This window comes from Pelophylax lessonae (genome assembly GCF_965119305.1).
Source record: "Pelophylax lessonae genome assembly, chromosome: 9".
NCBI lineage: Eukaryota > Metazoa > Chordata > Amphibia > Anura > Ranidae > Pelophylax > Pelophylax lessonae.
The window spans coordinates 96,077,382-96,090,651 of NC_138776.1; the positions used below are offsets into that span (position 1 = coordinate 96,077,382).

At 43.5% G+C, this 13,270-nt stretch overlaps 1 protein-coding gene across 1 annotated transcript in view; it reads right to left on the reverse strand.

Moving 5' to 3' along the window:
• PCGF6 (polycomb group ring finger 6) overlaps positions 1-13,270 on the reverse strand; it is an 81,935-nt gene that overhangs the window by 29,693 nt on the left and 38,972 nt on the right. The window contains exon 7 of the mRNA XM_082268405.1: positions 7,229-7,256. Coding sequence (XP_082124531.1) covers positions 7,229-7,256 — 28 coding nt within the window. The remainder of the gene's footprint in view (positions 1-7,228; positions 7,257-13,270) is intronic.

The window sequence follows — 13,270 nt, forward strand, 5'->3', positions numbered from 1 at the left end:
TCAAAGGGAAGGTGCGTTTGTGGTGCATTTTCTTTTTTTTAAACAGACCAAAAATGCAGCAAGCAAGTTTTTTTAACACCACAACGGAAGTGCAACTGACCAGCGTGAAGACACACATACAATTTAAAGGGATACATTTTTCTTGAGCTTTTCGTGCGCTAATGGCTGGTTTACATTACATGCGGTGTGAATTCGCTGTAAATCGCAACCAGTTCATGCGAACTAATTGCAAAGTTAATGACAACCCATTGCAAAACTCAGCACAATTTACAGAATCGGATCGCATGAGTGTTCACACATATGAGATCCGATTCCGGTGCGGACAAAAAAGGGTCCTGCACGAGTATGGTAGGAACGCGATGCAAATTCAGCCACACAGTTTCCGTGGCTGAATTTGCATCGCACAGACATTGCATGTCACCTGCACAGCAATGCGGTGCTAATCACATGCGACATCAGGTATCGCAAGAGTGTGAACCGGCCCTATAGGTGCCAATAATGGCTGATAATCGATTCAGATTCATTTAAATTATTATTAAAAAGTTGAATATACAATTTTATATATAAAAATATAAATATTTTTTAAAAACTGTCATTTTCGGTTTTCGGCCAAATGCATCCTGCATTTTTGGTACCAAAATTTCCATTCAGTGCTCCTCTAGTTATTATTGCACTCACTGGCACCAATGTTGGGTGGTGGTTTTTGCCCTCATTGACACCAACGCTGGGGGTTAATATTACTGCCACTGACACCAATGCTGGGGTTACTGTACTTCAGCTTCAGTATGCATTGCGATACGCTGCATTAAACTAGAATTTGTGGGCGTTGAGGTACATTATAGATCATTCATTTTTAATTTGATGTCTAACTGGACACAGCAAACCTCAATGCACGAAAATGTCCTGATGTTGTTCGGCCCTCTAGAAGTGTCAGGGGACGCACTTGCAGCGCTGTATAATTTTTTAACAGATCTCTGCACCTGAATTCTTAAATCCATTACCAGTTAACTCTCCCTGCTGAATCTTCAAAGCCAAAAGTCTAGGTTTCCTTTCACTTAATAGTGAAAGGAATCAATGTGTGTGTATATATATATATATATATATATATACACACACACATATACACACACATATACACACACATTATATATATATATATATATATATATATATATATATATATATATATATATATATACACACACACACATACATACATACATACATACACACACACACCCTCATATTTGTAAATATTTTATTATATCATGTGACAACACTGAAGAAATTACACTTTGCTGCAATGTAAGGCCTCTTTCACACGGCCGCTCCGTATGTCCGTATATTACTCCATCCATTTGCGGGTGATATACGGACATAATGCATGTCAATGGGATTGCAGGTGTCAGAGGATGACCATCCGCTGACATCCGATTTGCGTCCTTTCAGTTCTGTTCCATTTTTTGGAACGGAACAGAACCCCATTTTTCTTCAGTTTAAAAAAACGGAACGGATGCCAAATCGGATGTCAGCGGTGTCATACGGAGCGGATGACACAAGTGTCATCCGTGTCCGTGAAAAAGAAAAAAAAAAAAAAGTGCCGGAGCTGAGGAAAAAAACAGAGCGGCCGTGTGAAAGAGGCCTAAGGTAGTGAGTTTATAGCTTGTATAACCGTGTAAATTTGCTGTCCCCTCAAAATAACTCAACACAGCCATTAATGTTTAAACCGCTGTCAACAAAAGTGAGTACACCCCTAAGTGACCATGTCCAAATTGGGCCAAAGTGTCAATATTTTGTGTGGTAACCATCATTTTCCAGCAACCCTCTTGGGCATGGAGTTCACCAGAGCTTCACAGGTAGCCACTGGAGTCCTCTTCCACTCCTCCATGATGACATCATGGAGCTGGTGGATGTTAGAGACCTTGCGCTCCTCCACCTTCCGTTTGAGGATGCCCCACAGATGCTCAATAGGGTTTAGGTCTGATGACATGCTTGGCCAGTCCATAACCTTTACCCTCAGCTTCTTTAGCAAGGCAGTGGTTGTCATGGAGGTGTTTGGTGTCATTATGTTGGAATACTGCCCTGCCGGAGGGAGGAGATCACGCTCGGCTTCAGTATGTCACAGTATATGTTGGCATTCATGGTTCCCTCAATGAACTGTAGCTCCACAGTGCCGGCAGCACTCATGCAGCCCAGATACTCCCACCACTATGCTTGACTGTAGGCAAGACAAACTTGTTTTTGTACCCCTCACCTGGTTGCCGCCACACACGCTTAACACCAAATTTATCTTGGTCTCATCAGACCACAAGACATAGTTCCAGTAATCCATGTCCTTAGTGTGCTTGTCTTCAGCAAACTGTTTGCGGGTTTTCTTGTGCATCATCTTTAGAAGAGGCTTCTTTCTGGGACAGCAGCCATGCAGACCAATTTGATGCAGTGTTTGGCGTGTGGTCTGAGCACTGACAGGCTGACGACCCCCCCCCCCTTCAACCTCTGCAGCAATGCTGGCAGCACTCATACGTCTATTTTTCCAAAGACAACCTCTGGATAGGACGCTGAGCACATGCACTCGACTTCTTTGGTGGACCATGGTGAGGCCTGTTCTGTTAAAACTGCTGTATGGTCCTGGGCCCTGTGCTGCAGCTCAGTTTCAGCATATTGGCAATCTTCTTATAGCCTAGGCTATCTTTATGTAGAGCAACAATTCTTTTTTTCAGATCCTCCGAGAGTTCTTTGCCATGAGGTGCCATGTTGAACTTCCAGTGACCAGTATGAGAAAGTGAGAGCGATAACACCAAATTTAACACAACTGCTCCTCATTCACACCTGAGACCTTTTGATATAAGGGGGGTGTAATTCTCGCGCTGTCCTGTAGGTGTGTGAAAGATATGTGCCTTCAATGCCAGACACCCATAAAACTACGCACCTCACACTGAACAACACTCTATGATACACAGAAAGTAGGAATATAGAGGGAATGGGCACAAACATAATATGCAATATACACCACACTGAATAGAAAAGAACGTAGATGATAAATATAAGTAAGGTTAATTTCTATATTTAGTTATGTAATTTATATCTATTATAGGATAGATTGATTTATCTATGGCATTATGTTTAGCATTGGCACTATATCGATTTTATTACTCTTATTGTGGATTAGGAATATGAATTTTATCAATATTTGGTTTTATAGAGATTGTGTATACTGTTGATTGATTGAAAAACTTGCGATATGATGAAGATGGTATTTTATGCAAGTAGGTGAAGGGAAAATATATATCTAGTCGAGTTGAAGGGTATTCTGTTTACCTCACTTCCGGGTTTTATACATAATTTTATAACTAGTGATTTTATATTATATTGAATAAAAATTTATAAATTATATTCAATAATTAAATTATAGGAAATATTTCCCACATATGAATGAATACTAGATATAATTGGACCGGCCGGACTAAATAAATTTATTTCCACCGCAAGATATTTAAACATGGCCGATTTGATAGATTGGGTGTTTAAACATGTTTAGATTATAAAGCTGATGATACGATTTTAGGCATGAAGGCTTTGAAAAAATGGCCGATTAGATACTTCCGGTATACAGACATACCCCGTACACAAAAGAAATGGCGCCATATCCCCATCCGACTCTAGGGCTATTTAAGAACGTCACGCCCGTATGCAAATTATCCCCTGAAGAAGCTACGTGAGGATGTAGCGTAACGTGTAGGGCATAGCACCTGAAGTGACGTAGCGGAGAAAGGGCAGGTACAGTCCCGCATCGGATAAGCGCATTTTGCAGCAGCTGCATGTGAGTGGAAATCCTTTTTTTATGTAAATAAAAAGCTTGACAATATTTCACTATATTGGCCCCTTTATTTCTGAGATCCGAGGTACCATCAAAGACCTCATAAGTGGATCCCCATCACAAGGAGTACATCGGCAGCCATCACTATTACAGGGCTCCATTACATCCAGGAGTAGAGGAGACCCCCTGAGAAATCTTAAAAAGGCTAATTATTTAAGAGATGGAGGTGAGCATATAGCACACTTAGTGGTTACGTGCACGAAGAGCACCCGCATGCACTGAATATATAGGTGGAGGAAATACTCCCTTTTAACACAGAAGAGGAAGATCCATATCACTATTATCACTACAGGTCCCTCTCAAAAAATTTGCATATTGTGATAAAGTTCATTATTTTCTGTAATCTACTGATAAACATTAGACTTTCATATATTTTAGATTCATTACACACAACTGAAGTAGTGCAAGCCTTTTATTGTTTTAATATTGATGATTTTAGCATACAGCTCATGAAAAACCAAAATTCCTATCTCCAAAAATTAGCATATCTTGAAAAGGTTCTCTAAACGAGCTATTAACCTAATCATCTGAATCAACTAATTAACTCGAAACACCTGCAAAAGATTCCTGAGGCTTTTAAAAACTCCCAGCCTGGTTCATTACTCAAAACCGCAATCATGGGTAAGACTGCCGACCTGACTGCTGTCCAGAAGACCATCATTGACACCCTCAAGCAAGAGGGTAAGACACAGAAAGAAATTTCTGAACTAATAGGCTGTTCCCAGAGTGCTGTATCAAGGCACCTCAGTGGGAAGTCTGTGGGAAGGAAAAGGTGTGGCAGAAAACGCTGCACAACGAGAAGAGATGACCGGACCCTGAGGAAGATTGTGGAGAAGGACCGATTCCAGACCTTGGGGGACCTGCGGAAGCAGTGGACTGAGTCTGGAGTAGAAACATCTAGAGCCACTGTGTACAGGCGTGTGCAGGAAATGGGCTACAGGTGCCGCATTCCCCAGGTCAAGCCACTTTTGAACCAGAAACAGCGGCAGAAGCGCCTAACCTGGGCTACAGAGAAGCAGCACTGGACTGTTGCTCAGTAGTCCAAAGTACTTTTTTCGGATGAAAGCAAATTTTGCATGTCATTCAGAAATCAAGGTGCCAGAGTCTGGAGGAAGACTGGGGAGAGGGAAATGCCAAAATGCCTGAAGTTCAGTGTCAAGTACCCACAGTGAGTGATGGTCTGGGGTGCCATGTCAGCTGCTGGTGTTGGTCCACTGTGTTTTATCAAGGGCAGGGTCAATGCAGCTAGCTATCAGGAGATTTTGGAGCACTTCATGTTTCCATCTGCTGAAAAGCTTTATGGAGATGAAGATTTCATTTTTCAGCACGACCTGGCACCTGCTCACATTGCCAAAACCACTGGTAAATGGTTTACTGACCATGGTATTACTGTGCTCAATTGGCCTGCCAACTCTCCTGACCTGAACCCCATAGAGAATCTGTGGGATGTTGTGAAGAGAAAGTTGAGAGACGCAAGACCCAACACTCTGGATGAGCTCAAGGCCGCTATCGAAGCATCCTGGGTCTCCATAACACCTCAGCAGTGCCACAGGCTGATTGCCTCCATGCCACGCCGCATTGAAGCAGTCATTTCTGCAAAAGGATTCCCGACCAAGTATTAAGTGCATAACTAAACATAATTATTTGAAGGTTGACTTTTTTTGGATTAAAAACACTTTTTTTATTGGTCGGATGAAATATGCTAATTTTTTGAGATGGGAATTTTGGTTTTTCATGAGCTGTATGCCAAAATCATCAATATTAAAACAATAAAAGGCTTGCACTACTTCAGTTGTGTGAAATGAATCTAAAATATATGAAAGTCTAATGTTTATCAATATATTACAGAAAATAATGAACTTTATCACAATATGCAAATTTTTTGAGAGGGACCTGTAGTGATAATAGTGATATGGATCTTCCTCTTCTGTGTTAAAAGGGAGTATTTCCTCCACCTATATATTCAGTGCATGCGGGTGCTCTTCGTGCACGTGACCACTAAGTGTGCTATATGCTTATATGAGACTTTATCACAATATGCTAATTTTTTGAGAGGGACCTGTATATGGGACACTTGAGCACCTTATGATGCGAAGCAGCATTTAATCACTTGTGAATGTATATGGACATCCACATCACCATTTATATCGAGTGATATAGAATTTATATATTAAGCACAGAGCACCTTTTGATTTTATCACTAATATATATCACCATAAGCACTACCTATTGAGATATTTTATATTTATTTATATGATGTGTATTATATATGGAGTATGATTTTATACATCTACCAATATTAAGTGATTTATATGGATTTTATACACCAGTCATAATAGAATATTTATTGATTTATCACCAAGACACTTTATATCACATAACACACCTTTGAAGTGCGGTACTCCCCCCCCCCCCCCCCCAACACACCTGAGACCTTGAAGTGCGGTACTCCCCCCCCCCCCCCCCATCAACACACCTGAGACCTTGTAACACCAACGAGTCACATGACACCGGGGAGGGAAAATGGCTAATTGGGTCCAATTTAGACATTGTCACCCAGGGGTGTACTGACTTTTGTTGCCAGCAGTTTAGACATGAATTGCTGTGTGGAGTTATTTTGAGGGGACAGCAAATTTAAACTGTTATACATGCTGTATACTCACTACTTTATATTGTAGCAAAGTGTCATTTCTTCGGTTTTGTCACATGAAAATATACAATAAATTGAACTGCAGCTCTGTGTCTAAATGGACAGAGCTGCAGCTCAGCTTGGGTTCCCCCATAGCAAGCTGCTTCTGGTGGGGGCACTTGACAGGAGGGAGGGGCCAGGAGCAGTGAAGAGGGACCCGAGAAGAGGACATGGGCTGCCCTGTGCAAAACCGGCTGCACAGAGGTGGTAAGTTTAACATGATTGGTAAAAGAAGAAAAAAAAAACCAAAAAAAAAAAACCAAAAAAAAAAAACCACGAGACTTTACAATTACTTTAAGTTCGGCCCTTTACAACAGTCCTGGAAAATGAAGTGACTTTTTTTTATACCTATTACAGAATATATTGAAGATAATGCACTAGAACCGTGCGTCTCCCGTTTTGTTTTATGATTTCAGTATATACAGACTTCCCCCAGTATTTCCCAGAGGAGAAAGGCGAGGCATATCCAGACAAGCCAGGACAAGACAAGAATTTCGACGACAACCACTTTTTGGGCCCACTTTCAAGTGCAGGAGATGTGTGCTTGCTACGTACTGTCACAACAAAATTGCCCACCCCTGATAGAGACTACTGGGGGAAAGAAACAGGCAGGTCAAAATACACAAGATTGCCTGCACTAAATGAACATAAAGCTTAATTACCTTATAACTTCCTGTGCCCTCCTGAGCCCTGCAAAAAAAAAAAAAATCAATAAAAATATTAAAATCTAAAATTAAACTAGAGCCATGCAATGCATACAAAGTAGCCTGTAATTAATTCTGAACTTCTATTGATGTGGAGTGTACTTTTTCATTATCATCCTAATGTACTTTAAGGACCATTACACGGTCATAAATAATGCAGGAGCTGGTGGGATATGTGGACACAAAACACTTCAAGCTCCTCTACAGTCTAGTGAATCGAAGCTTTCATTTCCAAAGACAGAACAGGGTAGGATGTCACAAGATAGATATCAAGGCAATGCAATTACATCCCTTGGAGTTCTTAATGTCAACCTTAATATATCGGGGTAAGTGAATCCATACTGAGTGATGTAGTCATTAATTTGACATAGGGAATTTTATGTATACATTTCCAAGCATGTACAGTATATGCCACACTATATATCAATTCTATCAATATAAATTATAATATATTGAAGTGGCTTTCCTGGAGTACAGCTTTTGTCTGGTTCTCATTCACACAAGGAATGGGGTTTTTCGCTCTAGAAGTGTTTAGTAAACTCGCCCATGCATATGCCTTAAGTAAAAGAAATAAAATTGGAATGGCAATTTTATTACTTGCATATAAAAGACATTATTGTATGCAAGAACCCACCCAAACAATCGCTAGAAACATCTACAGTAATAAGGGTTTACTTGCCATCTAGTGGCTGAAACAACATCTCTAATACCAGTACATATTTTTACCCAGAACCACCTCATAACTGATCACAAAGCTCAGAAGAAGCGGTGTTTGATGCAAGTGAATTTTATTAAGAACGAGAATAATAAAAAAATAAAAGTGTAGCACCCTCCTACGTAGGTGCTAGTGAGAGAGTATAGTTTTGAGCTCTGTCTGCTTACCAGAGGGGCTGCAGGGTAAATCTATATTGCTCTCTGCCTACTAGAGAGCAGGATCAGTTAGTGAGGTCTGCTCATTGTGCTCAGTCTAGAGAGTGTTTCACACCGGTCCAAAAGGGAGGCATGTTGGACAGTGGGAGGAAACCTGCCGAATGGGTGCATAGGCTTGGATACAGTCCTGATAATTGGCAGAGGGCAGGTCGCCTCGGTGCAGGCTGGTATACTGTATAAAAAGCCGGGAGCACATGTGCTTGGGGTCTTTCCTTGGAGAGCGGAGTCGCGGAGGGAGGGGGCGGCTGCCTCCTCCTCTGTAGAGGTGCCATGCGGTCACAGGAGGTCGTCCTGAGGGCCAGGAGAAGCGGTTCACAGGAGCTGAACCCAGAGGTCCAAGGAAGCTAACAGAGGGGAGACACTGGAGGCCCTGTGGCTGCAGTATCGTGAGTACAGGGACTCGTGTCAAGGGGCCTGACCTGAGGGTGGCCACCCCTGCTCGTAGGATAGTTAGTGGATGGGTGTCAGCAGAGAGAGAGAGGATACTAGGGAGAGTGTCCTGAAGATAAGAGTGTTCACCAAGTCGTCTTGAAGGAAACAAGAGACTTAATCCTTAGTCATCCAAAGTGATAGAATGAATTCACAGCCTGGCTGTTCCATACTTAAAAGCGAAGTAGAGAAGATAGAAGTCCTCAAATACTGTAAATCGTTAAATTGGAGACTCCCACTATTACCTTCTCCAATCCCCATTACAAAATAAATAAAAAACAACCAAATACCCCTGGACTGATTATTGGAGTGGAAGCCAAGAGGAATTTGCATTTGCTTATGGCCGTGCGCTAGTAACCAGGGGGACCCGCAGAGTGAATATCTGGCAGTCCTTACAGGGGCAGTGCTACAAAAGTAAAATTGTACACTTGCTCATCTGAGTACTGGAATATGCTGACCCCCTCTGGTCACACCAGAAATGGAACATGTAAACATGTAGTGGAGGTGATGGGACAGATGTGTTCTTGTACCCTTGATGTCTCCAGATTAATATACCACTCATGTTCCCCTGTAGGGATACCATATCATGACGGGTCCCCTACTAAATCAAAGAATTCCTCCATCCCCCGCCCTGATGTTTCCCCGCTCATATTACCTTCAGGATTTTAGCTGCAGGCTCCTGAAGACTCACTGCCGGTCTGCCCTTCTCTAGCTGCTCCCTATAAGCAAACATGGATATCTCAGAAGGCTGCTGTTAACGAGGGGGAGGGGTGCAAACCAGACCAAGTTGGCTTTTAGGATTGTAGAGGGGGTTCAGAAGATTGAAAGTGCTTTAGGAAAGGATGTGGAAATCTTGCAAGCAGACCTGAACAAAATAACGGGGTGGGCAACTACATGGCAGATGAGATTTAATGTTGAAAAATGTAAAGTAATGCACTTGGGGGCCAGAAACCAGAAAGCAAGCTACTCACTAGGGGGGAACCTCTGGGTGAGTCTAGGATGGAAAGGGACCTTGGGGTACTGGTAGACAACAGGCTTGGCAGTGGCATGCAATGCCAAGCCGCCGCAAGCAAAGCCAACAGAATACTGGGTTGTATAAAAAAGGGGATTCACTCCAGAAATAAAGAGAGATTATTCTTCCACTCTACAAGACTCTGGTTCGGCCACATCTGGAGTATGCTGTCCAGTTCTGGGCACCGGTCCACAGGAAGGATGTGCTGGAACTGGAGAAAGTCCAGAGAAGGGCAACAAAAATAATTAGGGGAATGGAGGACATCCGCTATGAGGAAAGACTACAAGCACTGAACCTATTCTCTCTGGAGAAGAGACGATTGAGGGGGGATATGATATCAATGTACAAATACTGTACTGGCGACCCTAGCATAAGGAACAAACTATTCAGAGTAAGGAAATACAATAAGACACGTGGCCACTCACTAAAACTTGAGGAAAGGCGGTTTAACCTTAAAGTGCGTAAGGGGTTCTTCACTGTAAGAGCGGTAAGGATGTGGAATTCTCTTCCACAAGCAGTCGTATCAGCAGGGAGCATTGATAGTTTCAAAAAACTATTAGATGGACACCTTAAAGACCACAACATACAGGGGTATACAATGTACGGTTAAAAGCAAACACACACACACACACACATCATAGGTTGAACTGGATGGACTGATGTCTTTTTTCAACCTCACTAACTATGTAACTATGTAACTATAGGTCCGCTTTAATGCTTATGCTTGTAACTTTCCAAAATAGCCCCTAAACTCAGGTATTTCTTTTATTTACATTACTGTGCAAAGTTTAAAGGGAAACTCCAGTAAAAAAAAAAACACAGATTTTTGTCTTACCATAAAATCCTTTTCTTTGAGGTTCACTGACAGACACAGCTTCAAGTCTTCAGACCATTAGGCTTATGCTCCCTGTCTTTAGGAGGACTAGGCGGAAACCTTTTTGGTTACACCCCTGGGGCAGTCCCAGAGGGTATACCACCAGTTTATAACAAGCAGTGTCAGAACAACAAATTCAACCCCAAGGAGGGGCGGGTGCTGTGTCAGTGAACCGCAGAGAAAAGGATTTTACGGTACGACAAAAATCCAGTTTTCTCTTTCGTTCACTGATACACTTAGTTTCAAGTCTTCAGACCATTGGGATGTCCCAAAGTAGTGTCAACATGAGGGGTGGGAAAAAAACACAGCAAATGCAGAATTCACAAGAAGGCTAAACATAGCCAACCAGGTAACAGGAGCTCAACTTGGAACAACTGGAGCTCACCACCAGGAAAAAAAAAATGTCACCCCAAAAAGCGGAAGCCTCCGCAACTGCATCCTGCAAGACTTTGCAGCCAAACGCAGCATCTGCAAGTACATCCACCTTATAAAATTTTGTGAATTTATGTACAGACGACCACATAGACGCCTTGCACACCTGAACCACGGAAGGCCTAGGAGGCACTAAGTGCCCTTGTAGAATGCGCTTTAACAGGGTAAGGAGGAACCTGACCCTTAATGGAGTAAGCCTGCACCACCGTCTGCCTGATCCACTTGTAAATGGTCGCAGCAGATGCGGCCTGCCCCTTACGAGGTCTATCGGTATAGACAAAGAATCAGATTTCCTAATCCGTTCAATTACCCTAATCACCCTAACTACATCTAAAAAATGCAAGGCCTTTTCTTAGCATGTGTAGGTTTAGGACAGAGGGACGGTAGCACAAATGTCTTAATTAAAATGAAACCCCGAGACAACCTTAGGAAGGGAGCGCCTGACAGGGTCGCCATCACCACTTTGTTTCTATGAATCATCAAGTCTGGTGACCAACAGGACAACGCAGCCAACTCCGACACACGACGTGCGGAATAGCTACTAAGAAAGCCACCTTCTGTGGCAAAGTGAGCAGAGGAATTTCCCAAATATTTTCAAAGGGAGGCCTTTGAAACACCGACAGAACCAAATTGAGATCCCACGGAGGTACCAGGATGGTGAACTCCCTGCACATAAGTGTGAACTAAGGACTTCACCACCAACGGCCTTTGGAAAAAAATAGCCAAGGCGGAAATCTGGCCCTTGATGGTGCCGAGAGCCAAATGATGATCTACACCCAGTTGTAGAAACTCCAACAGGCGAGAAACCCCCCCCCCCCCCCGCTACTCACCCCAAATAATGTATGCATTCCAAAATCAATGGTAAACCTTCCTGGAAGTAGATTTCCTAGCCTTCAACAGCGCAAGAATTACTGACTGACAGCCCTCTGTCTTTCAGCGCCTGGCTTTCAATAGCCATGCCGTTAAAGCCAAAACAGGATGGAAGATTGGTCCCTCAGACAGAAGATCTTCCCTGAGAGGAAGTTTTCAAGGGACGTCCGCTACCAGCCTTACCAGGCCTGCATACTAAGACCGGACGAGACCAGTCTGGTGCCACAAGAATAACTGGAATCAATTGTACTTTGATTCTGCGTAGCAGTCTTGACAGAAGTTGTATTGGAGGAAAGGTGTAAATCAGACGATACTGACTTCAAGGAGCCACCAGAGCGTCCCAAGAACTTGACACGAACCTCTGCACTTTCCTGTTGAGACGGGAAGCCAGCAGGTCCACATCGGTGGTCCCCGATCAAAGACACAGTTGGTGGAAAACCTCCGGGTGAAGAGACCATTCTCCCGGATCCAACATCTGCCGACAGATAGTCCGCTTGCTAATTCTCTACACCCGGAATGTGCACAGTAGAGAGGGCCGGAACATATTGTTCTGCCCACCTCAAGATGCCGGCCACTTCCCAGGCTGCCAGGGTACCCTTTGTGCCGCCTTGATGATTGACATATGCCACAGCCGTAGCTGACCTTTTAACCAAACCGAATGAACTCGTGGACCCATCTGTCCTGAGTGAGCAAGGTCCACGGATATGGAAAAAGGCGAAGGCATCCTCCCACCCCAGATACGGGCGAGGGCCCCTTCAGACTGGAGAAGCCTTGTCTGCGGAACCAGAAGCGCCAGATTTGGATTTGCCATTCCAGGGTCTCTTAGAGCCTCCCGCAAAGTTAGGGATGGGCCTCGAACCCTTTTCCTGTGAGCCAGCCAGACGAAAGGGCCGCTTGTGAGCCGAAAAGAAGGGAGCCCGCTTACGGCGAGGTTCCTTGCCCTTAACAGCCTGCGGAAGTAATGTACTCTTACCTCCCGTTAGACCCTTAATGATCTCTTCCATTGAGGCACGAAACAGACTGTCACCTACAAAAAAGGAAGATCAGCACCTTTTTAGAAGCCTGGCTAGCTGACCAGTACTTCAACCAGATCATGCGGCGAAGGAACAGCGCCATTACAGAAACCCTGCCGGCCAAAGGGGCCGCATCCAGGGATGCATCACAAACATATTGTAACCCTTGGATCCACTGATCCGCCAGCTCACAAGGGTGTTGACTCCCCTCCAGATCCTGGCACAAAATCTTAGCCCATTCTGTTAAGGTCTGGGATACCAAGGTGATAGCAAACACCGGTCTTAACATTGAACCAGCCACGGTGAAGAGGTACTGGACCAGAACCTCAGCTCTTTTGTCCACGGGGTCCTTAAAAGACTGAAAATCTTCCACCAACAAAAAAGTTTGGCCTTATTTAGCCTGGAAACCTGAGAGTCCATCGACGGTGGAACCGTTCGTT